General features: G+C 36.1%; 1 protein-coding gene across 2 annotated transcripts in view; it reads right to left on the minus strand.

The window, feature by feature from the left end:
* Positions 1 to 1585: 1585 nt before the first annotated feature.
* Positions 1586 to 27252, minus strand: part of GOLPH3L (golgi phosphoprotein 3 like) — a 44599-nt gene continuing 18932 nt past the window's right edge. The window contains exons 3-6 of one of the 2 annotated variants that reach the window (XM_063105173.1): positions 27112 to 27243; positions 25778 to 25892; positions 3563 to 3869; positions 1586 to 1974 (exon numbers count right to left, since the gene is read on the minus strand). In XM_063105173.1, the coding sequence (XP_062961243.1) occupies positions 1851 to 1974; positions 3563 to 3869; positions 25778 to 25892; positions 27112 to 27243 (678 nt within the window). In that variant the 3' untranslated portion in view covers positions 1586 to 1850. Of the gene's footprint in view, positions 3870 to 25777; positions 25893 to 27111; positions 27244 to 27252 lie in introns of both variants that reach the window. The other variant, XM_063105174.1, reaches the window with a different exon arrangement.

The following is a 27252-nucleotide window of genomic DNA, read 5'->3' on the forward strand; positions in this document are numbered from 1 at the left end:
AAAAAGGGAAAAGGAAAATATGTCAGAAACTCAGTTCTATATAAAGAAAAGCATCAGAGAAGGAATAATTAAGGTTAACAAACAAACAAAAAAGATAATTTGCAAGTTTCAAAAACCTCTGTTTAGTCTATGACTTGAATATATTCCCTGAGAATATTTCCTGGAAATATGTGAAAAGTACACACATTCATAAAATTCTAGCACATTACCAATTATTTTGTACATATTGTTTCCCCTGCCTGGATTAGCCTCTGCTCTTCCTTATCAGCCTGAAAAGATCCTTCAAGACTGAGTTCGAAGGGAGGCAGTGGAGTGTAGTGGTTAAAGGCATGTGTTTGAACTCAAGCTCTGCAGTGCCCTCAGGCAAGCCTCATTACCTCTGAGTTTTCTTTAAAAGAGCCTCGTAGGAGGTCTTACTGTTGTAAGAAATAAATGGGATAAAGTACTGTATAAAGCAGTGAGCATAGTACCTCACAACAAAAGTGCTCAATATATAATAGCCACTAGAAAGAAATATAACTCCTCAAAGTCTTTCCTTATATTCCCAGGAAGAATGTTTTCTTTCTTTGTGCTTCCAAATAATACGTTTATGCTTCTATTTGAGCATTTATCACAAACTATCTCATTTGCCCACTTAAATTTTGTCCTTGAGAGATGGAATTATGTTGTATACAACTTTTTATTGTCAGCACCTGCAAGCATCAGTGAATTTGTCAGGACTCTTTTTTTTTTTTGCCCTGGCCAGTACGGGGATCTGAACCTGTGACCTTGGTGTTATAAGGCTGTGCTCTAACCAACTGAGCTAATTGGCCAACCTTGATATTTTTTTGGATGAATGAATTTTAGGAAATAAGATGTAGAGTGGTGTTCTCAAATTCTAATATGCAAGTGTTGACTGTTTAAGATGCACCTTTCCTAGGCCACGAACCCCAGAGACAGATTTACCAGGAACCTGCATTTTAGTAAGGTACCTTCCCCGCATACACACCCCCACAATTTTGGTGCAATGGTCTTTGCAACACTCTTTGAGAAACATTGTATAAAGCATGACTTCTGGAAACAGTGCTTTGTCTTAAATAACAGGAAAGTATAAACAAACCTAGTAAATAAATTTCTTGTTGTCCCTTGTGCTGTAGATACTCTAAAGAAAGGAAGAACAATATGCCAATTATAAGTACAACTATATTTTTACATCCTATTAACTCTGTTATAGTTAGGTATGTTACCTACATTTGGAACTTAAGACTTTCAGCTCTTAGATAAATTCAGGTGTTGCTTGAAAGTAGATATAGACAGAGCATACTCATTCTTTTCATGGCAGTAATGGTATAACTGGGTAACTTATTTTGATTGAAATGGAGACACTATTCAGACTTTACAACATTAGCTGGTATTCAGGTCAGCCTTGATGTGCCCTGCTCCCCAGCCTATACATCTTACAATTATAATATTTTTGTATCCCTCATTTTCTACACAGGATAAAACAGAGGCTGGTATGCTAATGTAAAGGGGGAGACATTACTAGCCTTGTGTGAAAAGTTTTTATTTCCAATGAAAACAAATGAAGTTATAAAACTATGTATAGAGAGGGCAGAGAGCCAATAATTGATTTTTATTATACAGAAATGTGAAGGACATACATATTAAATGAGAAGGCAGTTGGCAGTGAATATTTTGCAGATTCAAACTGAAGACATCCTCATCTTGTTGGGATACAATATAAAAATAAACACTAAGAGTTGTAAGAAAGAATTCAACTCAAATTCCATCTCCTAATCAAGCTGAAACTTTCCACAGGAAAACCTGGTTTCAATTCATGCTGAATTGTTCAAATTGAAAGAAAATCTAAGTCAGGTAGAGACAACACATAGACCAGCTTTTGTACTTTTAGAGAGCCAGACCGAAGCTCTACTCGGCCTCAAAGTTAGAATTTGTTTCACATTACAGTTTATATCTCTATCCACCAAGAGATACCTGAAGAGAAAAACAAAAAAACTGTTGAGTTGGGGAATTTTTGTGGGGGTAGGTAAGGTTAGGGGAAGATGAAGTTACAATCATTCAGTAAATTACTTCTGATCAGGAGGATCTGATGTTGGGTCTGGGTCAACTGTATTAACCCTTTGACAACCTGTTTCTTTGTAATACTCAAGAGTCAGGATCCAGTTAATAAATGCTTGACATTAGCACAACTCGGTGCCTGTCCTCTTTACATCCCTAAATACTAGACTTAATAATCAGTATACTTTTGACAATAAATTGCCCCTCTAAACAGGATATTTATTTATTTATTATTCTGGGTGGCTGGCCGGTATGGGGATCTTTCTTAATAAAGCTTCTCTTTGCCCTCACTGTGAATGAAGAACATTTAAAGATTTGGCCAGAAAGATAGTTGTGCTGAAACAAGACCTTGATGAGTAAGAGGGTATCTGTGGACTAAATATAAACAAAACTACTCCCCAAACCCTTAAACATAGACAGAATTTATCAATTTAGGTAGGAAGCCAAAAAAAAAAGGAACAATATCTGGAGTTCATTTACACTGTCTTGACTCAGGGTGCTGCTATTTGGCAATTGAACCTTAACAGTACCCTCAATTCAATCAGGGCAGAGACATTGAAAGTAGTCTGGAGAAAACAGGAAAGTCATATGCTAAAGGATGGAAATTCTCATGCCACCTCCCTCCCTTACAAATTCTAATGCTAATGGCATGAAGGAGGTAATTGAGAGAAATTTTTTTTTTTTAAATTTAGACTTTTATCGTAATGATAAAGGAGCATAGTAATTCTAAGAGGGGGTATAGAATATATTTCTGGCTCTAGGACTGAGATCCAGGTAATCAAATTTGGTACATTCTCATTAGGTTAGAAAAAGAAAGATGAGAAAATCACTAGCAGAACATACAATCCCAGAGACCATCTGCTTCAAAAATTAGTGTTGTTTCCATTGCCCCTTATTCAAAGAAACAGTTATTTCAATAAGCTACATTATTTAGCCAAATCTGAGAGAAAAACATTGAGACAAAGGCTGTGAAAACATGTATTTAAGACAGAAAACAAACTTAGAAAAATAAAATAAATGGTTTGCTCTTTATCTCATTCACATTCTGTGGCTAGAGAACTCCAAATGCCACTTAGATATTCCTGTTTATCCAAAAGCACACTGGATGAAACTAAACCAAGAAATGGAAGAAAATGTTTACTGGGTGTGTGTGGGTTCACTCAGTTTATTCTACCTATGGGGTAGAAGTATAGGGAGAAATAAAGTCTGCTTATAAAGGTCAAGGTCTCTGGAGAAGCCCTGAAGTTGCTCTCCTCAAATCATGAGTCTGATTTAAGAGAAGGAAAAAAAAAAAGAAAACACATCTCATTACACAAAAATCAACGATGGAGTCTCTGACAGTCACCAGCCAGCAGGAGAAAAGGAGAAACCCACCTTCCGGCTTTAGGATTTATTGAAGGCTGCTAGCACAGCCCAGATCATCTCTGTGGCACTGTGCTTTGTCCCCTCCACTTCGGGGTCCAATTCTACTAGGTCCTTGGCTCTATTCATTGCCACATCATACCTGTCATCTGTCAGAGAGGAGAAGACATTCTCTAGCACATCGGAGGAGTGGGCTAGCACCAGGAGTGCTAGTGTTCGCTTGTCCATACGCTGAGGATCATTGACCCACCGCTCTAGTACGCTATCTTGAAGCTTTTTCACTAGTCGCTGTTTCTCTGTTATATTGGTCACTGGATGAGTAGTCATATCAAACAGCAGGAAATTCTGCTTCTCAGTGGTTAAAATACCCTTCTCTACTAGGTTTTTTGCAGTTCGCTCTCGTACATTTCTCAGCTGGTACTGTAATTTGAATGGGTTCCAGGTCTCTCCTATAAGGAAAAAAACCAGGACATAATGAACAGAAAGAGAAAAACAAAATGAAAAAGTAGTTATTTGGAACCTTGAATATCGTTAAAAATTTTAAAAGTATAATCTCCATTCGTTCCTCAATCCATTTAATTCTTAGTCCTTTTTTTTTTTCCCCTTTGGTGGCTGGCAGGTGTGGGGATCTGAATAGGAACATGATCAACCCAGTGGTTGGGAAGGTTGCATGCTTTCAGTAGGCTGCACCCACTCAGGAGCAATCAAGGCAGGATGTGGGGCTTGACGTGGACATATTCCCCAGGCCACACATAGATCCATCAACAAAGGGTGGAAGCTTTACTGGCACTAGGGGTTTAAGTACAACCTCTAACCAAACACTGGCTGAACAATAAGCTACTCTAACCTAGAGGCAGCTCCTATGAAGCCAGATTTTAAAATAAAATCATACACATCCCTGGCAGTCCAGAAGATGATGTGCATATCCAAGGCTGAACTCTCTCTTGCAGGAAATCAGAAAGGGAAGTTTCAAGCCACTAGTCTCTCACTGAATGTGCGGCAAAAAATGTAAATTCCATGAATTGTTACAGCTGTGTCAAAATCACACACACATCCAAAAGTAAAGGTAAAAAAGGGTCCAAAAGTAAAGTAAAAAATGTAATTGGCTAAAGGGGCTTAAGCACAACCTTTGACTAATAAGTGGCTTATGCTAACCCAGTGGCAACAACTAGGAAATTAGTCTAAAAGATGAAAACAAGGATAAAAAATATGAGCAGTGACATAAGACACTGCACACTACAGGGAAAATAGACTTCGCAGAGCTTCTTCAGCCAAATTACTAAATTAATAAGCAAATGACCAAGCGAACAACATCATCAATCCTGCTGAGGGGGAGGGTATAACAGCTAATCCAGAGTTGCATAATATATTATCTAAAATGTCCAGTTTTAGACAAATATTAGGGGAGGGGGAGAGTAAATTGTGACCCATTCACAAGAAAAAAAGCAGGCAATGGAAATTGCCTTTGAGGGGGCTGAGATGATAAAATTAGCAGACAAAGACTCTGAAGCAGCTATTATAAATATGTTCAAAGACCTAAGGAAAACCATGACTCATCACATAGAGAATATCAGTAATGACACAAATTATAAAAAGAGAACTATACAGAAATGCTGGAGTTTAAAAGTATAACAAACAAAATGAAAAATTCACTTGAGGGGTTCAACAATAGATTTGAGCTGGCAAAAGAATCAGCAAACTTATAGAGATTAATAGAGATTATGTGATCTGAAGAACAGAGAGGAAAAAAAGAATGAATAAAAATGAATAAAGCCTCAAAAAAATGTGGGATACAATCAGGCAGACCAACATAACATGTAATGGGAGTACAAGAATGAAAGGAGAGAAAGGAGCAGAAAAAATATTCAAGGAAATAATGACTGTAAACTCCCCATATTTAATGAAAAACACTCATCCACATACTTGAGAAACTCAGCAAACTCCAAGTAGGATAAATGCAAAAAGATCCATATCCAACATCATAGTAAAAATGTTGAAAACCAAAGATCAGAAAATCTTGAAAGCAATAAGAGAAAAATGACTTATCATGTCATATTGGAATTCCAATAAGATTAACAACTGACTGACCATCAGAAAAAACGGAGGCCAGAAGAGTGAGATAATTTATTTAATGTGCTGTTAAGTAGAAAACTATCAACCAAGAAACTTATAGCTAGCAGCAATTATCTTTCAAAAATGAAGGCAAAAAACAAAAAACAAAACAAAAAACACAAAACAACAAAAGAGGCACAATAAATTCCCAGATTAAAAAAAAAAAACAAAAAACTGACAGCGTTCACTGCTAGCAGACCTGTTTTACAAGAAATAATATACTAAAAGGGAGTTATTAAGGCTGAGAGCAAGTAACACCAGACAGTAATTTGAATCACATGGACAAAGAGTAAAAGTAATTATGTAAGTAATCAAAAAGACAGTATAATTGAATACTTCATCTCTTAACTGATTTATAAAGCAATTGCATAAAACATTATTTATATAGATGTATTGTTGGAGTACAAGATATAGAAATGTAATAACAACAGCACAAAGGAGGTGGGTGGAAAAAAGTTGTACTGGGTAAGAAAATTATACCAGAAACTGGAATCCACAGGAAGAAATGACGAAAGCCATAAGGTAAATGAGAAGATCAGTATAACAAACTCTGTAAATATATACTTGCACCATCTTCTCTTTTTTAAGTAATTCAAGCATAACAATGAATTCTTAAGATTCTAACATATATAGATGTAACACATATAACAACATTAACAGAAAAAGGGGGAGAGGGAATGGAGTTATATAGGAGTAGTGTTTTCTTATATTTAAACTTAGTATAAATCTTAAGTAGATTTTGATACGTTTGCATGTATATTGTAAGCCCTAGAGTAATCACGAAGAAAACAGAACAAAAAACAATTTTAAAAATCTTTAAAGGAATTAAAATGTTATACTAGAAATATCCATGAGATAAATCCAATATATTAGAAAATATCCACTTAATACAAAAGGCAGCAGCAAAGGAGAAATAGATGAACAACAACAACAAAATAATAAAGAGAAAGAGAGAGAGAAAGAGAGACATATGGGGGAAAAATGGCAGCTGTAAATTCAGCCACATCAGTAATAACATTAAATGTAATGGATTAAATAATCCAAGCAAAAGACAGAGACTACAGATTAAATGAAAAAACAAGATCCAACTACATGCTGTCTTCAGGAAACATACTTTAGATTCAAAGATACAAATAGGTGGAAACTAAAAGGATGGAAAAAGATACTATGCAAACAGCAACCATAAGAGAGCTGAAGTGGCTACACTAATGTCAGACAAGACAGACTTTAAAAAATGCTACTAGAGATGGAGGGATATTTTATAATGAATGATAAAAGAGTCAGTCCTTCAGGACATATAAACACATATGCAAATAACAATACAACCAATCTCAAAATATAAAAGCAAAAATGAATAGAATTCAAGGGTGAAATAAACAATTTAATATTAGTTGGAGATTTCAATACCCCACTTTCAGTAATACAACAACTAGGCTGATGATCAACAAGGAAATAGAAGATTTGAACAAACTATAAACCAACAAGCCCTAACAAGACATCTGTAAAACACTCTACCCTCCAACAGCAAAATACACATTCTTCTTATTTGCATATGGAAAATTCTCCAGTATTGATCATATGCTAGGCTATAAAACAAGCCTTAACAAATTTAAAACAACTGAAATCATACAAAGTATGTTATCTACCTACAATGGAATTAAATTAGAAATTAATGAGAAAAAAATTGTACAAATTAAAAAATATGTGGAAATAAAACAAAATATTCCTAAATAACCAATGGATCAAATAAGGATCATATGAGAAATTAGAAAATACTTTGAGACTTCCGGTCAAGATGGTGGAAAGGACAGTCCCTAGCATCACTCTCTCCCACAAATCAACCGATTTAAAATATAAAAACATAACATCAAGTGCATATGGACCAGGGAGACGTCCAGCGGGGGAGGCAGAAGCTCCACGGAGACCACATGCTCTGCAGGGCTGCCATCACACGATCCGGCAGACAGGCTTCACCGATTCCACCCGGCTCCATTCCCAGCCCAGCCCAGTGTGCACAGAGTGGGGAGACGTCCGGCAGGGGAGGCAGAGGCTTCGCAGAAGCCACACAACCTGTGGGGCCACCGCTGCGTGACACAGCAGGTAGGCTTCACCGCAGGCACCCAGCTCCATTCCCAGCCCGGCCTAGTGCGCTCAGAGAACGGAGACTTCCGGCAGGGGAGGTGGGAACGCCACAGGGACCACGCTGCTGCCGCGCGATCCAGCAGCCCAGCCCAATGCATACAGAGCACAGAGACGTCCAGCAAGGGAGTTAGAAGCTCCGTAGAGTCCACACACCCTGTGGGGGGGCCGCCGCCGCGTGATCCAGCAGCAGGTAGGCTCCGCCGCTGCCACCTGGCTCCATCCAAGCCCAGCCTAGTGTGCACAGAGCTGGGAGACATCCTGCAGGGGAAGGGGAAGCTCTGCAGAGACCACAAGCTCTGCGGTACCTCGGCGCATCCCAGCAGACCAGGCCAGAGTACACAGAACAGGGAGAAGTCCAGCACGGGAGGTGGAAGCTCAGCAGAGACCACACACCCTGTAGTACCGCCCCATGACCCAGCAGCCTGGCAGAGTCCAAGCTGACCAGAGAGGTGGCTCCCCGGAGAGGCCCAAGACCCGAGGCAAACACACACACAAGGCACTAGTGGCCAACTGAGCAGTCACTGAGGTAGCCATACCAAATTGGCAACCACAACAATATCATAGTCAGTCAATACTGACTAATCGTAGTGTCAAACATGTGGACTGTGAAACCCCCTGCCACAATGAATAAACATCAAAGAAAAGATACCAGAAATATGAAAAATCAAGAAAGTACACCACCAAAGGATAATAACTCTCAAGCTCTAGATCCTATAGAACAAGAAGCCCTTGAAATGACTGACAAGGAATTTTGAGTGATAATTCTAAGGAAACTGAATGAGATACAAGAAAACTCAGCTAGACATCATGATGAAACGAGGAAAAGTATACAGGACCTGAAAGAAGAAATGTACAAGGAAATCAATGCCCTGAAAAAAAATGTAGCAGAATTTGCTGAACTGAAGAAGTTATTCAGCGAAATAAAAAACACAACGGAGAGTTTAACCAGCAGGCTTGCGGAAGTTGAAGAGAGAACCTCTGAACTTGAAGATGGGCTGTTTGAAATAACAAAAGCAGACAAAAAGAAAGAAAGAAAGAAAGAAAGAAAGAAAAAAGAATCAAAGGCATTGAAGAAAATCTGAGAGAGATATCAGATAACCTTAAGCGCTCAAATATCCGAGTCATGCGTATTCCAGAAGGGGAGGAAAAAGGAGACTGCATTGAAAACATATTCAACAAAATAGTGGCAGAAAACTTCCCAGGTATAGGAAAAATCACAGGTCTTCAGATCCAGGAAGCTCAACGATCTCCAAACATATTCAACCCAAAAAGGTCTTCTCCAAGACATGTTATAGTCAAATTGGCAAAACTCAAAGACTAAGAGAGAATCTTAAAAGCTGCAAGAGAGAAGCGTCAAATCATCTATAACAGAGCCCCAATCAGGCTAACATCAGACTTTTCATCACAAACCCTAAAAGCCAGAAAGGAATGGGATGATATATTCAAAATACTAAAAGACAGAGATTGTCAGCCAAGAATACTCTACCCTGCAAGGCTATCCTTCCGAAATGAAGGGCAAATAGTATATTTCTCAGACAAACAAAAACTGCGAGAGTTCACCACCACACGACCCCCCTTACAAGAAATTCTCAAGGGAGTACTGGGTTTGGTTCCTGAAAAATAACTACCACTGCCATAAAAACCCAAGAAAAATCTAAACCCACTAGTATAATAAAAATGGCATTCATGAAGAGAAAACAAACAAACAAAAATGCTATCTACAACCCAAGGAATCAACAAACACAGAAAACAAACAGCAAATCAGAAAGCAAGGAACAAAAGACAACTAAGACAACCAAACGACAATCAATAAAATGCTAGGAATAAATCAACACTTTTCAATAACAACTCTTAATGTAAAAGGCTTAAATTCCCCAATCAAAAGACACAGTCTGGCTGACTGGATTAAAAAGGAAGACCGAACTATATGCTGCCTTCAAGAGTCCCACATCACCCATAAAGACTCACATAGACTGAGAGTAAAAGGATGGAAAAAGATTTACCATGCAAACAGAAAAGAAAAACGAGCTGGAGTAGCTATTCTTATATCTGACAAAAGAATTTAAACTAAAAAACGTAAAAAGAGACAATGAGGGACACTGCGTAATGATAAAAGGATTGATCCATCAAGAAGACATAACAATCATAAATATATATGCACCCAATGTTGGAGCAGCCAGATTTATAAAACAAACTTTATTAGACCTAAAGAAGGAAATAGACACTAACACCATAAAACAGGGGACCTGAGCACCCCATTGTCAATATTGGACAGATCATCTAGGCAAAGAATCAGCAGAGAAACACAAGATCTAAACAATACTCTAGACCAATTGGACTTGGCAGATATCTACAGAACATTCCATAACAACCTCAGAATATTCATTCTTCTCATCAGCACATGGATCATTCTCCAGGATAGATCACATATTAGGTCACAAATCAAGTCTCAACAAATTCAAAAAAACTGGAATTATCCCATGTATTTTTTCAGACCATAATAGATTAAAACTAGAAATCAATAACAAACGAAATTCGGGCCGAGCCCGTGGCGCACTTGGTAGGGTGCTGCGCTGGGAGCGCGGCGACCCTCCCGCCGCGGGTTCGGATCCTATATAGGACTGACCGGTGCACTCACTGGCTGAGTGCCGGTCACGAAAAAACGACAAAAAAAAAAAATAAATAAAATAACAAACGAAATTCTGGAAACTATACAAACACATGGAAATTAAACAGCATTCTACTTAATGACATATGGGTCCAAGAAGAAATCAAGAAGGAAATCAAAAAATTTATGGAAACTAATGAAAATAATGATACATCATACCAAAACCTGTGGGATACTGGAAAAGCAGTAGTAAGGGGGAAATTTATTGCATTAAATGCTTACCTCAGAAGAATGGAAAGATGGCAAGTGAACAAACTAACACTTCACCTTAAAGAACTAGAAAAACAAGAACAATCCAAACCTAAAGTTAGCAGACGGAAAGAAATCATTAAGATCAGAGCAGAACTGAATGAAATTGAAACCCAAAAAACAATACAAAAGATCAATGAATCAAAAATTGGTTTTTTGAAAAGATAAATAAAATTGACAAACCATTAGCATGGCTAACAAAAAAAAGAAGAGAGAAGATTCAAATAACAAAAATTAGAAATGAAAAAGGTGATATTACCACTCATTCATCTGAAATACAAGGAATCATTCGAGCCTACTATAAACAACAATTCGCCAACAAATTTGAAAATCTGGAGGAAATGGATAAATTTCTGGACACACACAAGCTCCCAAGACTGAGCCATGAAGATGTAGAAAATCTGAACAGACCAATAACAATAAAGGAGATTGAAGCTGTTATCAGAAGGCTCCCAACAAAGAAAAGCCCAGGACCAGATGGATTCACAGCAGAATTTTACCAAACATTCAAAGAGGAATTGACACCGATTCTTTTTTTTTTTTTTCTTTTAAGATCACCGGTAAGGGGATCTCAACCCTTGACTTGGCGTTGTCCCACCGCGCTCAGCCAGTGAGCAAACTGGCCATTCCTATATGGGATCCGAACCCATGGCCTTGGTGTTATCAGCACCGCACTCTCCCGAGTGAGCCACGGGCCGGCCCTTGACACCGATTCTTTACAAACTATTCCAAAAGATTGAAACAGAGGCAATTCTCCCAAGCTCATACTGTGAAATAAACATCATCCTGATACCAAAACCAGGTAAAGATACAACTAAAAAAGAAAACTACAGGCCGATATCCTTCATGAATATAGATGCAAAAATCCTCAATAAAACACTAGCTAACAGAATACAGCAACACATACGTAAAATTATTCACCACGATCAAGTGGGATTCATCCCAGGGATGCAAGGTTGGTTCAACATATGCAAATCAATAAATGTGATACACCATATTAATAAAATCAAACAGAAGGACCATATGATCATCTCTATAGATGCTGAAAAAGCATTTGATAAAATTCAACACGCATTCATGACAAAGACCCTCTATAAGTTAGGTATAGATGGAAAGTATCTCAACATAATCAAAGCCATATATGATAAACCCACTGCCAATATCATCCTGAATGGGATGAACAGGAACTAGACAAGGATGCCCACTCTCACCACTCCTATTCAACATAGTGTTGGAAGTACTAGCCAGAGCAATCAGAGAAGAGAAGGAAATAAAGGGCATCCAGATTGGAAAAGATGAAGTCAAACTGTCCCTGTTTGCAGATGATGTGATCCTATATATCGAACAGCCTAAAGCCTCTACAAAAAACTCTTGGAGGTGATAAATGATTTAAGTACAGTAGCAGGATACAAAATCAACACACAAAAATCAGTAGCATTTCTATTCTCCCATAGTGAACATGCAGAAAGAGAAATCAAGAAAACCTGCGCAGGGCCAAGCCCGTGGCACAGTCGGGAGAGTGCGGCGCTGGGAGCGCAGCGACGCTCCCGCCAGCGGGTTCGGATCCTATATAGGAATGGCCGGTGCACTCACTGGCTGAGTGCCAGTCATGAAAAAGACAAAAAAAAAAAAAAAAAAAAAAAGAAAACCTGCCCATTTACAATAGCCACCAAAAAAATAAAATACTTAGGAATTGAGTTAACCAAGGATGTGAAAAATCTCTATGATGAGAACTACAAATCACTGCTGAGAGAAACTGGAGAGGATACAAGAAGATGGAAAGATATCCCATGCTGTTGGATTGGAAGAATCAACATAGTGAAAATGTCCATACTACCCAAAGTGATATACAAATTCAATGCAATCCCCATCAAGATTCCAAAGACATTTTTCTCAGAAATGGAAAGAACTATCCAGACATTTATATGGAATAACAAAAGACCACGCATAGCCAAAGCAGTGCTGAGAAGAAAAAATAAAGGTGGAGGCATAACACTACCTGACTTTAAACTACACTACAAAGCAATAATAACCAAAACAGTATGGTACTGGCATAAAAACAGAAACACTGATCAATGGAATAGAGAATCCAGAAATCAACCCACACACCTACAGCCATTTGATCTCTGACAAAGGCACCAAGCCTATACACTGGGGAAGAGACTGCCTCTTTAGCAAATGGTGCTGGGAGAACTGGATATCAATATGCAGGAGAATGAAACTAGACACATACCTTTCACCATACACTAAACTCAACTCAAAATGGATTAAAGAATTAAATATACACCCTGAAACAATAAAATTTCTTAAAGAAAACATAGGAGAGACACTTCAGGAAATAAGACTGGACACAGACTTCATGAATACGACCCCGAAAGCACGGGCAACCAAAGGAAAAATAAACAAATGGGATTATATCAAACTAAAGAGCTTCTGCACAGCAAAAGAAACAATTAACAGAGTTAAAAGACAACCAACAGAGTGGGAGAAAATATTTGCAAAATATACATCTGACAAAGGATTAATATCCAGACTATACAAGGAACTCAAACAACTTTACAAGAAAATACAAGCAACCCAATTAAAAAATGGGCAAAAGAGCTAAGCAGGCATTTCTCTAAGGAAGATATACAAATAGCCAACAGACATATGAAAAAATGCTCAACATCACTTAGCATCTGGGAAATGCAAATCAAAACTACACTGAGATACCATCTCACCCCAGTTAGGATGGCTAAAATCCAAAAGACCCTGAACGATAAAAGCTGGCGAGGTTGCGGAGAAAAAGGAACTCTCATACGTTGTTGGTGGGACTGCAAAATGGTGCAGCCTCTATGGAAAATGGTATGGAGGTTCCTCAAACAATTGCAGATAGATCTGCCATATGACCCAGCTATCCCACTGCTGGGAATATACCCAGAGGAATGGAAATCATCAAGTTGAAGGTATACCTGTTCCCCAATGTTCATCGCAGCACTCTTTACAATAGCCAAGAGTTGGAACCAGCCCAATGTCCATCATTGGATGAGTGGATACAGAAAATGTGGTATATCTACACAATGGAGTACTACTCAGCTATAAAAAAGAATGAAATACTGCCAATTGCGACAACATGGATGGACCTTGAGAGAATTATATTAAGTGAAACAAGTCAGGCACAGAAAGAGAAATACCACATGTTCTCACTTATTGGTGGGAGATAAAAATAAAGAAATTCACGCACACACACACACACAAAAAAAACGGGAGGGAGAAGAAGACATAACAATTACAATTACTTGAAGTTGATACGACAAGCAAACAGAAAGGACATTGTTGGGTGGGGGGGGAGAGGGAGGAGGGAGGGAGGTTTCGGTAATGGGCCACAATAATCAACCACACTGTATATCGACAAAATAAAATTTTTTAAAAAAATAGAAAATACTTTGAGTTGAGTGAAAATTAAAAATACAACATACCAAAATTTATGAGATACACTGAAAGCAGTACTCAGAGGGAAATTTATAGTTGTAGATGCTGATATTCAAAAAGAAAACCTCAAATTGATAACCTTCCACACACAAAAAAAAAAAACTAGAAAAAGAAGATCACACTAAACCCAATGCAAGCAGAAGAAAGGAAAAATAAAGACTAGATAAGTGAAATAGAGTATAAAAAAAACAATAAAGAACACGAGCTGGTCAGTCAGCTCAACTGGGTAGAGCATGGTGCTGATAATCCCTGTATTAGCCAGATGCAAAAAATTCCTCCCCCAAAACAATAAAGAACAATAAATCCAAAAGTTGGTTCTTTGAGAAAATGAATAAAATTGACAGACTTCTAGCTAGATTGACCAAAAAAGGTACGACTCAAAGTACTAATATTAGGAATGAAAGAGGAGACATTAATACTAACCTTAAATAAAATAACAAGGGTTAATGAGATTATGAACAACAATAATCTAACAAATTAGATAATTTAGATGAAATAGACAATTTCCAGAAACATACAAGCTACTGAAAGTGACTCAAAAAAACAGAGAACTGGCCAGTAGCTAGGTTGGTTAAAGTTTGGTGCTGATAACAACAAGGTCAAGAGCTAGATCCCCTTACTGGCCAGCTGCCAAAACAAACCAAAACAAATAGAAAATCTGAATAAAAACATAACTAGTAAATAGATTAAATTCAAAGTTTAATAACTTCCCACAGAGATGATGTAACAGGAATCATTTTGGACATTTAATTTCCTGTGCTGTGCAAGACTTCCTTTAATCTTTGTTTTTGGTACCTGTTGTTAAGAAGAGCTATTGAAAAGGTCATAATACCACAGTTCAGAAGAAAGGTACAGAGCTAAGTAATTGAGAAAATGCCTCCTTTTGAAATGGATATGTGGTGGAAACAGAAGACATAAAGGTTTAAGAATCATATAATATGGGGCTTAACAACCTGTATGCATTGATAAAGAAGGGAAGGTCAAAGAGTTTGAACAGTATCAAGGAATTGAGAGAGTTTGTAGAAATACACAAGCTAGATTTTCCACCAAATCAAATTACTGAGGTAAATGCAAAACAAGAGAAAGTCTCAGAGAATGTGGAGAAAAAGGGGGAAAAAATCAAGATAAAAAAAGAGAAAAAGAGAGACCTATAGGGCTGATCCAGTAGGTACAATCTACACATAATTGGAATACCTGAAACAAAGAACAAAGCAAACAGAGCTGAAACAATATTTAAGGAACTAATTGAAGAAAATTTCCCAGAGTTTTAGAGTGAACTAGATCTATAAATGGAAAAAACACACAGGGTACCTTTAAAATTTGACGAAAAGAAAGCAACACCTAGACATATTCTGGTGATATTTTAAAAAAATTCTAGACAAATCAGGCAGAGAAAGCAAGTTACCTATAAAGGGGAAAATGTCAGGCTGACTTCAGACTTTTCTCTTGCAACTCAATGCCAGAAGACAATGGAACAATATCTACAGAGTTTTAAGGGAAAATAATTTTGAACCAAGAATTATATACCTTGCCAAGTTATCATTTCTGTACAAAGGCAACTGGAAGACATTCTCAAATATTCAGGGGTTAAGAAAGTATGTCAATCAAGAACTTTCCCTGAAATTTTTGCCAAATGATTTATTGCAGAGAACAGAGAACATGAAATAAGTAACTCAAGAGTAAGGAGGCAACTATATGAAAGAATTAAAGGTAAGCATTAGAACTAGTTAAGGAGCATTAAGTTCAAATTGTTATATATAGGGCAATAAAAATATATGCGAAAATAGATTTGTAAGCTGGGTCTAAAATTTTAGTTTATATAGATTTAACCTGTGAAAGGGCATGCCAAATGTCAATATATTGGGCAAGTAAGTGCTGTTATATTTTCAGCATGTAGTGCTGTAGATAAAGGTATATGTATTCATAAGTAAAATAAAAGTGTTTTGTCACTGTGGACAGGATAAATAGAGTAAAGGCATTCTAAATGTTAATCTGACAAAACTGGAAAACAGTACAGTTTTACTTTATAAATAAGATTTATTTTATTTACTTTATTTAGAGGAAAAAAAGCAGCAAGTTTGTCTATATTGTAAATACTGATAATGTAAAAAAAAAATTCCAAATTACTCACTGGGGAGTGGGTGGATATAACCTTGTTTTATGTAAATGTTGCATGGGGGAAACAATAGTATTGCATCATGTAGTAGGTTCATATAAGTAAAGATGACATCAACATAAGTGTTACAGACAAAAATAAAAGATATACCTTCCAATATTTTGGATTGGAGAGGAAGTGGTAAAAAATCAAGAAAACAAAAACAGCAAGGAAACATTAAAATTAGCGTAAAATAGTTTGACAGAGGTACAAATGAGTTATTGCACACATAAACCTGTTAAATATTCTTACTAAAAAGATCAAATTGGGTCAAAAATCAGTCTCTGATCTGTAATACATTTGTATAAAACAAAGGAAAAAATAAAGATTCTAGTATACTTTAGAAAGTTCATGGAAAAATAGAATTGGAAGATAATATGAATCTAATGGGAACTATAAGTCATATAAATAGAGAACAACATTTTTACTAGACAGAATCCAAACATATAACAAGATATTTTATATTTACAAAGCATATAATACTGGATTTAACATTTAAGAGACTTTTATGTGGAAAATAACACGGCATTTATATGTGAAATAAATGTTTTATGTCTTAACGTGGGTGGTAGGTACTTTTACTGATGTTAAACTGATATACATGTATTTTAAAAACATTGTAAATTTAAAATTAGTGTATTTTATGTACTTAAAATTCATTAAGAAATCCTTCAATTATAGAGAATACATATAGCAAAAATAAATAAATAAAATTAAAACTTCCCACAAAGAAAAGCATGGCCAAAATGGCCTTGTAATCACACCAAATATTTATTTGTTTGTTTGTTTATTATTTATTTATTTATTCTCTCTGCCTTTCTTTATTGTTCAATTGTTTATAGATTGAGCTCCGAGTTATGAGTGAGAGCATGCAGTATTTCTCTTTCTGTACCTGAGTTGTTTCACTTAGGATAATTTTCTCCAGGCTCATCTATGTTGTTGCAAATGGTAGAATTTCATTCTTTTTTATGGATGAGTAGTATTCCATTGTGCATATATACCATGATTTCCTTATGCAGTCATCCATTGATGGACACTTAGGCTGGTTCCATCGCCTAGCTATTGTAAATAGATCTGCAATAAACATGGGAGTGCAGGTATCCCTTCGACCTGATGTTTTCCAATCCTCTGGATATATCCCCAGGAGTGAGATTGTATCTGTAGTTTTTTAAGGAACCTCCACACTGTTCTCCATAGGGGTGTACTAATTTACAGTCCCACCAACAGTGTGGGACAAGACATCTCAAGAAAACTACAGACCAATATCTCTTATGAGTATAGGTACAAAAATCCTCATCAAAATACTAACAAAATGAATCCAGCAACATATAACAAGAATATATACTATGACAAGAAATGCAAGGTTGGTTTAACATCCCCAAATCATTTAATGTAATATACCATACCAATAAAATAAAAAACAACAAACTATATGATTATCTCAATAAACACAGAAAAAAATATTTGACAATATCCAACATCCTTTCACGATAAAAACACTCAACAAATGAGGAATAGATGGGAACTTCCTCAACCCAATAAAGAGTATCTATGAAAAACCCATAGCTAGGATCATACTTAATGGTGAAAACCTGAATGCCTTCCTGCTAAGATCAGGAAAAAGACAAAGATGTTGATTCTTATCTCTTTTATTCAGCACTATACTAGAGGTTCTAGGGCAATTAGGCAAGAAAAGAAAAGGCGTCCATACTAGGCAGGAAGAAGTCAAACTATCTTTATTTGCAGGTCACATAATCTTGTATATAGAAAAATCTTAGGAATCCATTTAAGAGGTATTACAAGTAATAAACAAGTTCAATAAAGGTTCCAGGATACAAGATTAATATATGAAAATTAATTGAATTTCTATGTATTAGCAATGAACAACCTCAAAATAAATTAAGAGTACAATTCCACTTATAACAGCATCAAAAATAACAAAATTTTTAGAAATAAACTCAACAAAAGAAGTATAAGACTTGTACAATGAAAATTACAGAATACTGTCAAAAAATTAAAGAAGATCTACATTAAATAGGAAGACATCCCATGTTCATGGATTGGAAGACTTAATATTATTAAGATAGCAATACTCCCTCAATTGATCTACAGATTCAAAACAATCCCTATCAAAATCCTAGCTTGCTTTTTTTTTGCAGTAATTCTCAAGCTGATCCTAAAATTCATATGGAGATTCAAGGAACTTAGAATGGCCAAAATAACTTTGGGAGAAAAAAAAATGATCAAAGTTGAAAGACTCACATTTCCTGATTACAATTTACTACAAAACCACCATAATAAGATAGTGTGGCAATGGCATATAGATAGACATATAAATCAATGAAACAGAGTCCACAAATAAACCTATAACTTTGCCTTTATGGTCAAATGATTTTTGGCAATGTTACCAAGACAACTCAATAGAGGAAAGCATACTCTTCTCAACAAATGGTGCTGGGGCAAATGTTACACAACATATGATTAATTCAAAATGGATTATAGACTTAAATAAAAGAAGGATTCTGTGTTCTGATTATGGATTGCTGCTTTTGATTGTTGACATGTAGGCACAGAGGGCTGGCTGCTACGGAGCAGCATCTGGGGTTTTATTGACACTCAAAAATAAATGCATATACAGGGGCATTTAGAGAGCCACAGTGCATGCTCCAGGAAACATGCAGACTCAGAAAATACTCAAGACGACCTTATGCTTTTACCTAAGGCTGATTCCTCATACAGAGACACCACATAACAATCAAAAAGCCAGCAAAACCTGGAGAAAGGAGAGAATTTGATATGCAGAATTATTGCATCATAAAACTCAAACATCCAGTTTTCAACAAAAAATCACAAGGCACACAAAGAAACAGGAAGTATGCCCCATTCAAAGAAACAAAATAAATCAATAGACTATGTACCTGAGGAAGCCCAGATGTTGGACTTACTAGAGAAAAACTTGAAAATAACAGTCTTAAAGATGCTCAAAGAGATAAAGGAAGATATGAACAAAAAAAGGAAAATGATATATAAACAAAATGAGAATATCAATAAAGAGATAGAAAAAGGAACCAAAAAGAAATGCTGAAGCTGAACAGCATAATAACAGAAATGAAAAATATACTATAGGAGTTCAAAAGCAGATTTGAGCAAGCAGAAGAATCAGCATACTTGAAGACAGGATGACTGAAATGATCAAGTCTCAGGAACAGAAAGGAAAAAAGAATAAAGAAAAGTGAACAGAGCCTAAGGGATCTGTGGGATGCCAACAAACAGACCAACATATGCATTGTGGCAATCCCAGAAGAAGAAAGTGGTAGAAAAAGTATTTGAAGAAATAATGACTGAAAACAGTCCAAACTTGATGAAAGATACAAATTTACAAATCAAAAAAACTCAGTAAACTTCAAGTAGGATAAACTCAAAAACACGTATACTGACACACATTATAATCAAACAGCCAAAAGCCAATGCTAAACAGAGAATTCCTGTGAACAGGAAGAGAGAAGTGATTTGTCACATACAAGGGATCCTCAACAAGATTATCAGCCAATTTCTCATCAGAAACCTTGAAGGCCCAACTAAGAATTAAACTAAGAATTCCATATCCAGAAAAACTTTCCTTCAAAAATGAGGGGGAAATTAAGATTTTCCTAGATAAACAAAGCTAAGGGAATTTGTTACAACTAGACCTGCTCTGGAAGAAATGCTAAAAAAGAGTCCTGTAATTTGAAATGAAGAGAAACTAAAGAGTAACTCAAAGCAGTATGAAGAAACAAAGGTCACTGGTAAAGGTAAATACATGGGCATTTATAAATGCCAGTACTATTATAATTTTGGTTTGTAACTGCACTTTTTATTTACTACATGATTTAAAAGACAAATACATTAAAAACAATTATTAATCTATGTATTGGGCATACAATGTATAAAGATATAGTTGGTGACATTATTAACAGAAAGTGGGGAGAATGGAGCTTTATAGAAGCAAGTTTTTTTTAAAAAATTTTTTAAAAAGATGACCGGTAAGGGGATCTTAACCCTTGACTTCATGTTGTCAGCACCATGCTCTCCAAAGTGAGCTAACTGGCCATCGGGATCCGAACCCATGGCCTTGGTGTTATCGGCAATGCACTCTCCAAAGTCAGCCATGGGCTGGCCCTACAAGCAATTTTTATATGCTATTGAAGTTAAGTTGATATAAATTCAAATTAGATTGTTATAACTTTAGGATATCAAATGTAATCTCTATTGTAACAATGAAGAAAAATCTATAGAATATACACAAAAGAAAATAAGAGGGGAATCAAAATGTTTCACAACAAAAATCAACTAAACACAAAAGAAAGCAGTAATGGAAGAAATGAGGGACAAAAAAGCTATAAAGCGGCACAGAAAACAAATAGCAAAATGGCATGTTTGTCCTTTTTAGTAACTATTTTAAATGTAAATGGATTAAGCTATCCAATTGAAAAACAGATTTGCAGAATGTGAAAAAAAATATGACCCATTATATGCAGTCTACCGGATATTAAAGTTAGATCCAAAGATACAAACAGGTAGAAAGTGAAAGGATGGTGACAGAGTTTGGATGTGTTGTCCCCGCCAAAGCTCATGTGGAAATCTGATCCCCAAATGTGGCAGTGCTGGAAGCTGTTTGAGTCATGGGGCAGATCCCTCGTGAATGGATTAAAGCTCTCCCTAGGTGGGGAGATTAATGATTGAGTTCTCGCTCTATTAGTTCCCATGAGAGGTGGTTGTTTAAAAGACCCTGGTACCTCCTCTCTCTCTCTCTGGCTTCCTCTCTTGCTTCCTCTCACCATGTGATCTGCCTGTACCCACCGGCTGTCTGCCACTTTCTGCCATGAGTAGAAGCAGCCTGAGGCCTGTGCCAGATGCAGCTGTCCCAGAATCGTAAGCGAAATAAACCTCTGTTCTTATAAATTACCCAGTCTCATGTATTTCTGTTACAGCAACACAGAACAGACTAATACAGATGGAAAATGATAATCCATGCAAATAGTGACCAGATCAGAGCTGGAGTGGCTATACTAATATCAGATAAAATAGGCTTTAATCAAATAAGGTGATAAGAGACAAAGAAGAACATTATCTATTAATAAAAGGTTCAATACAGCAAAAAGATATAATTATAAACATTTATACACATAATAACATATCCTCCAAATATATAAAGCAAAGACTGACAGAATAGACAGAATAGAGAGTTTTACAATAATACCCTATATACAATAAGGCATAGATCAATAAGACAGAAAATTATTAAGGAATTAGTTAGAGGACTTCAATAACATAATAAACCTACTAGATCTAGCAGAAATATACAGAACACACCACCCAACAAGGACAGAATACACATTCTTCTCAAGTGCACACAGAACATTCTCCAGGACAGACCACATGTTAGGCCTCAAAATAAGTCTCAAAAGATTTTAAGATATAGGGGCCGGCCCGTGGCTCACTCGGGAGAGTGCGGTGCTGATAACACCAAGGCCACGGGTTCGGATCCCATATAGGGATGGCCGGTTGCTCGCTGGGTGAGCGTGGTGCTGACAACACCAGGTCAAGGGTTAAGATCCCCTTACCGGTCATCTTTAAAAAAAAAAAAAAAAAAAGATTTTAAGATATAGATACCATACAGAGTATCCTCTTTGACCTCAGTGGGATAAAATTAGAAATCAATAACAGAAAAAAAACTGGAAAATTTATATATATGTAGAAATTAAACAATACACTCTTAAATAACCAATGGATTGAAGAAAAAAATCACAAAGGAAATTAGAAAATATTTGGAAACAAATGAAAATGAAAACATATCAAAATGTATGGGATACAGTAAAAGCAATGCTCAGAGGGAATTTTATAATTGTAAATACCTTCATTAAAAAAGAAGAAAGATCTCAAATAACCTTGCTTTACACCTTAGGGAACTAGAAAAAGAGGAGCAAGCTAAATCCAAACCTAGCAGAAAAAAGGAAATAATAACAATTAGAGCAGAGATAAACAAAATAGAGAACAGAAAATAGAGAAAATCAATGAAACAAAACGTTGGTTCTTTGAAAAGATCAACAAAATTAACAAAACTTTAGCTAGACTGACCAAAAAAAAAAAAAAAGAGAGAAGATGTAAATAACCAAAATCAGAAGTGAAAATGGGGACATTACTATTTACCTTACAAAGATAAAAAGGATTATAAGAATACTATAAACAAGTGTTTGCCAATAAGCTAGAAAACCTAGTAGAAATGGATAAATTCCTCGAAGAACACAAATTACCTAAACTGACTTAAGAACAGAAAATTTCATAGCAAGTAAAGAGTCTGAATCAGTAATCAAAAACCTCCCAACAAAGAAAAGTCCTGGATCAGATGGGTTAACCAGTAAATTCTTCTAACATTTAAAAAAGAATTAACACATTCTTTTCAAACTCTTCCATAAATACTGAAGAAGGAACACTTCCTAACTTATTCTATGATGCCAGTGTTACCCCAATACCAAATCCAGATAAAAACATCACAAGAAAAGAAAATTACAGAACAACTTCCCTAATGAACATGGATAAAAAAATCTTTAATAAAATATTAGCAAATTGAATCCAAAAGCATATTAAAAGGATTATTTACCATGACCAAGTGAAATTTATCCCAGGAATTCAACATGAGAAACTCAAATAATATAATGCATCACATTAAAAAATGAAGGAAAGGGGCCGGCCAGTGGCTCACTTGGTTGAGTGTGGTGCTAATAACACTAAGGCCATGGGTTCAGATCCCTATATAGGGATGGCCGGTTAGCTCACTCGGGAGAGCATGGTGCTGACAACACCAAGTCAAGGGTTAAGCTCCCCTTACCTGTCATCTTAAAAAAAAAAAAAAAAAAGAAGAAGGAAAAAACACAAGATCATCTCAATTAACTCAGAAAAGGCATTTGACAAAATCTAACACCATTTCTTGATAAAAACTCTCAGAAAACTAGGGATAAAAGGAAAAATTTTCAACATGATAAAGGGTATTTATGAAAAATACATAACTAACATCATACTCAATGGCAAAAGACTGAAAGTTTCTGTCAAAGATTAGGAACAACACAAGGATGTCTGCTTTCATCTTTGCTATTCAACAATGTACTAGAAGTTCTAGCTAGAGCTATTAGACAAGGAAAAGAAATAAAAGACATCCAAATTGGAAAACAAAAGATAAAACCATCTCTATTTGCAGATGACACAATCCTATATATAGAAAATCCTGAAGTATCCACAAAAACTCAACTAGAGCTAATAAACAAGTTGCAGGTTACAAGATCAACACAACTGATTTTTGACAGGGCTGCCAAGACCATTCAATGGGGAAAGAACAGTCCTTTCAACAAAAGGTGCTTGGAAAACTGGATATCCACATGCAAAAGAATGAAGTTGGATCTTAACCTTGCACCATATATAGAAATTAACTCAAAATGGGAAAACAACACAAACTTAAGGACTAAAACTATAAAACTCTAAGAAGAATACATTGGGGAGAATCTCCTTGACACTGGATTTGTTTATTTATTTTTTTAAAAAAGATGACTGGTAAGGGGATCTTAATAACCCTTGGCTTACTGTTGTCAGCACCACACTCTCCCAAGTGAGCCACAGGCCGGTCCCCGACACTGGATTTAAAAACAATTTCTTAGGGTTGGCTGTGGTTCACTTGGTAGAGTGTGCTGCTGATAACACCAAGGCCACGGGTTCGGATCCCTATATAGGGATGGCTGGTTAGCTCACTTGGGAGAGTGTGGTGCTGACAACAGCAAGCCAAGGGTTAAGATCCCCTTACCAGTCATCTTTTTAAAAAAATAATAAAATAAAAACAATTTCATGGGTATGACACCAAAAGTGCAGTCAACAAAAGAAAAAATAAATTGAATTTTATCAACCTTAAGAACTTTTGTACATCAAAGGATACCATCAAGAAAATGAAAAAACCTACAGAATGGGAGAAAATATTTGCAAATCATACATCTAATAAGGGATTAATATCTAGAATATATAAAGAATTTCTAAAACTCAACAACAACAAAACATCCCAATTAAAAAATGGGAAAAGAACTTGAATAGACATTTCTACAAAGATGTACAAATGGCCAATAAGCACATGAAAAGATGCCCAATATCATTAACCATTAGGGAAATGCAAATCAAAGTCACAATTAGGTACCACTTCACACCTACTAGGATGAATGTAATTAAAAGAAAAGAAAAGAAAAGAACAAGTGTTCCCCATGATGTGAGAAATTGGAACCCTGGTATATAACTGATGGGAATGTAAAATGGTGCAGCCTCTATGGGAAACAGTTTGGTAGTTTCCCAAAAGGTTAAACATAAAACCACCATATGATCCAGGAATTCTACTCCTAGGTATATTCAAAAGAACTGAAAGCAGGGACTTGAACAGATATTTGGTTACCAATGTTCTTAGTAGTATTCACAATAGCCAGAAGGTAGAAACAAACCAAGTGTCCATCAACAGATGAATGGGTAAACAAAAGTGGTATATACATACAATGGAATATTGTTTAGCCAAAAAAAGGAATAAAGTTTTGATATATGCTACAACATAGATAGACCTTGAAAAAAATAAGCCAGACAAATACTGTATGACTCCACTTACATGAGTTACCTAGACTAGGCAAATTCATAGAGAGAGAAAGTAGAATAGAAGTTGCCAGGAACTCGGAGAGAGGGGAAGTTATTGTTTAACGGGCACAGAGTTTTTATTGGTGATGATGAGAAAGCTTTGGTATATGTACAGGTGATGGTTACACAACACTGTGAATATATTTAATGCCACTGAACTGTACACTTACAAATGGCTAAAATAATAAGTATTATTTATATTTTACCATAATAAAAAACTGTTAATCATTGATTTACCATATGACCCAGTGATGCACTCCTAGCTATATACCCAAAAGAAATGATAACATGTCCATACAAAAACTTGTCAATGAATGTTCATAGCAACACTATTCACAATAGCAAAAAAAGTAGAAATAATTCAATGTCCATCAATTGATGAATAGATAAACAAAATGTGGTACATCCACACAATGCAACATTATTCAGCAATAAAAGAGTCAAGGGCTGGCTGGTTAGTTCACCTGGGAAAGTATGGTGCTGGTAACACTAAGATTATGGGTTTGGTTCTCAATAACGGCCAGCCACCAAAAAAAAAAAAAAAAGTCAAGTTAAAACTGGGAAATTCTAATAAGATGGTGGATTGTTTCAATGTCAATATCCTGGCTATCATCTCAATAAAGACATTAAAAAAGTTTCTTTTGAAGAACACTGTTGAAGAGCTTTCAGGATGGAGTGGCGGAAGATAAGATGAAACTCTGGAAAATTTTAGGTATCAATTAACCTTGCTTTTTCTGTCCCTCATTAATATAAATAGTGGACCATATGTACTTACCCAGCATACTGAATTTCTGTACTTTTCCCAACCTTAAGGGTAGGATAAAAAAAAAAAAAGTGTGAAATTTGTAAATCATTTTGAGTCATCTTACCAGTGAGTAACTCTATCCACGTTTGGACAGTTTCTGTGGGTTCAGTTGCTTTGATGTGTTTGAGGGTTTCATCTAGTAAAACATCACCTGTTGGGCTGTCTGATTTTAGCAGTACCTTTGAGGAAAGAAGAAACAAGGGACCCTAATTCATTTACTTCACTCAAGTTAAAATCTTTCAATATATCATATATACATCACCAGTTAAGTGTTGCAGGAAATGTAAAGAAGCATAACATACTGTTTCTGTCCTCAAGATGTTTAAAATCTAGTATGGGGTGATAGAGGTAAGACAAAAATAACGTTCTATGAAGTAGGCCCTAGTGACAGACTGGATATGAATGATAATAAAGAAAAGACTCAACAATAACTCTTTCAGTCTGAACAATGAACTTGTAAAACCATTAATAAAGTAAGAAAGTCAGAAAAGGCAGTCAGTTTGGGGAAAAGTTGATAAATTTGGTTTTATCTGATATGGGATAGCCAAGTTGAAAATTCTAGACAATAGTTAAATATGTTCCTGGAGGTGGAAAAAGAAGGCATGCTTAGAAATTTGGGAGTTAATTTCATGAATGTGATAGATAAAACTGTAAAGGTAAATATCTCCAAAAGGACAGAAAATCACACAATGAGATGCAAATGGACTTAGACGTTAAGAAATAGTGAGGTAAAGGAAATAGGGTATAATCAAAGAAGCAGGAGAATATAGCAAAGGCCAAGAATGGAGAAAGTTTCAAGTAGGAGGAGGTGGTCAAAAGTGTCAAATGCCACATATAGGTTAAAAGAGAAAAATAAACTGAAGACTGAAAAGAAGCTGGTGATACCTAGGAATATAGTTTCAGTAGAGTGCTTAGGATGAGAGAAGTTGTGAGTGGAAAAAATCAGTAAGAAAATGGATACAAGAGTATAGTTCATATGCTGGAGAGGACTTGCAGTAAATGGAAGGAGAGAAACTGAATAGTTATCGGAAAACAACCAGGGTTAAGCAAAGACTGACCTGACCCACATGATTCCCTCCACCTATATACTCCTATATACACCTATATAATACTTTATTTCATAATGTTATAGATATAAACAGAGGGTGAAATAATCAAAAGCATCCTAAGTGTGATTTTTCTGCATAAAAAAGGAAGACAAAACGATGAATTTCCTATAACTCTTTAAACTACAGACACTTGGATTTCTCCTTCTGTTGTAGAATAAACCAGTTTAGACAATGAGACAGCTGAGCCAGTGATATTTATCTTCTCTCACTACATAAATCTTCCCATTCTTCCAAAACATACTGTATTTGCATTTCCATAAATTAAGAGGATGTTCTCAGGATAATATACCTTTCTGTCTAGTAGTCGCTTCTTACGCATTGTAGGGGGTTCCAGAAAGATTCGACCCCGCATGGCCAGTTCTATCAGGATGCCCCCTCGTAGGCCAGATGATATGCAGTCATTCCAGAAAGATGTGTAACCCTAGGAAAG

Source organism: Cynocephalus volans, chromosome 8 (assembly GCF_027409185.1).
Source record: "Cynocephalus volans isolate mCynVol1 chromosome 8, mCynVol1.pri, whole genome shotgun sequence".
Lineage (NCBI taxonomy): Eukaryota > Metazoa > Chordata > Mammalia > Dermoptera > Cynocephalidae > Cynocephalus > Cynocephalus volans.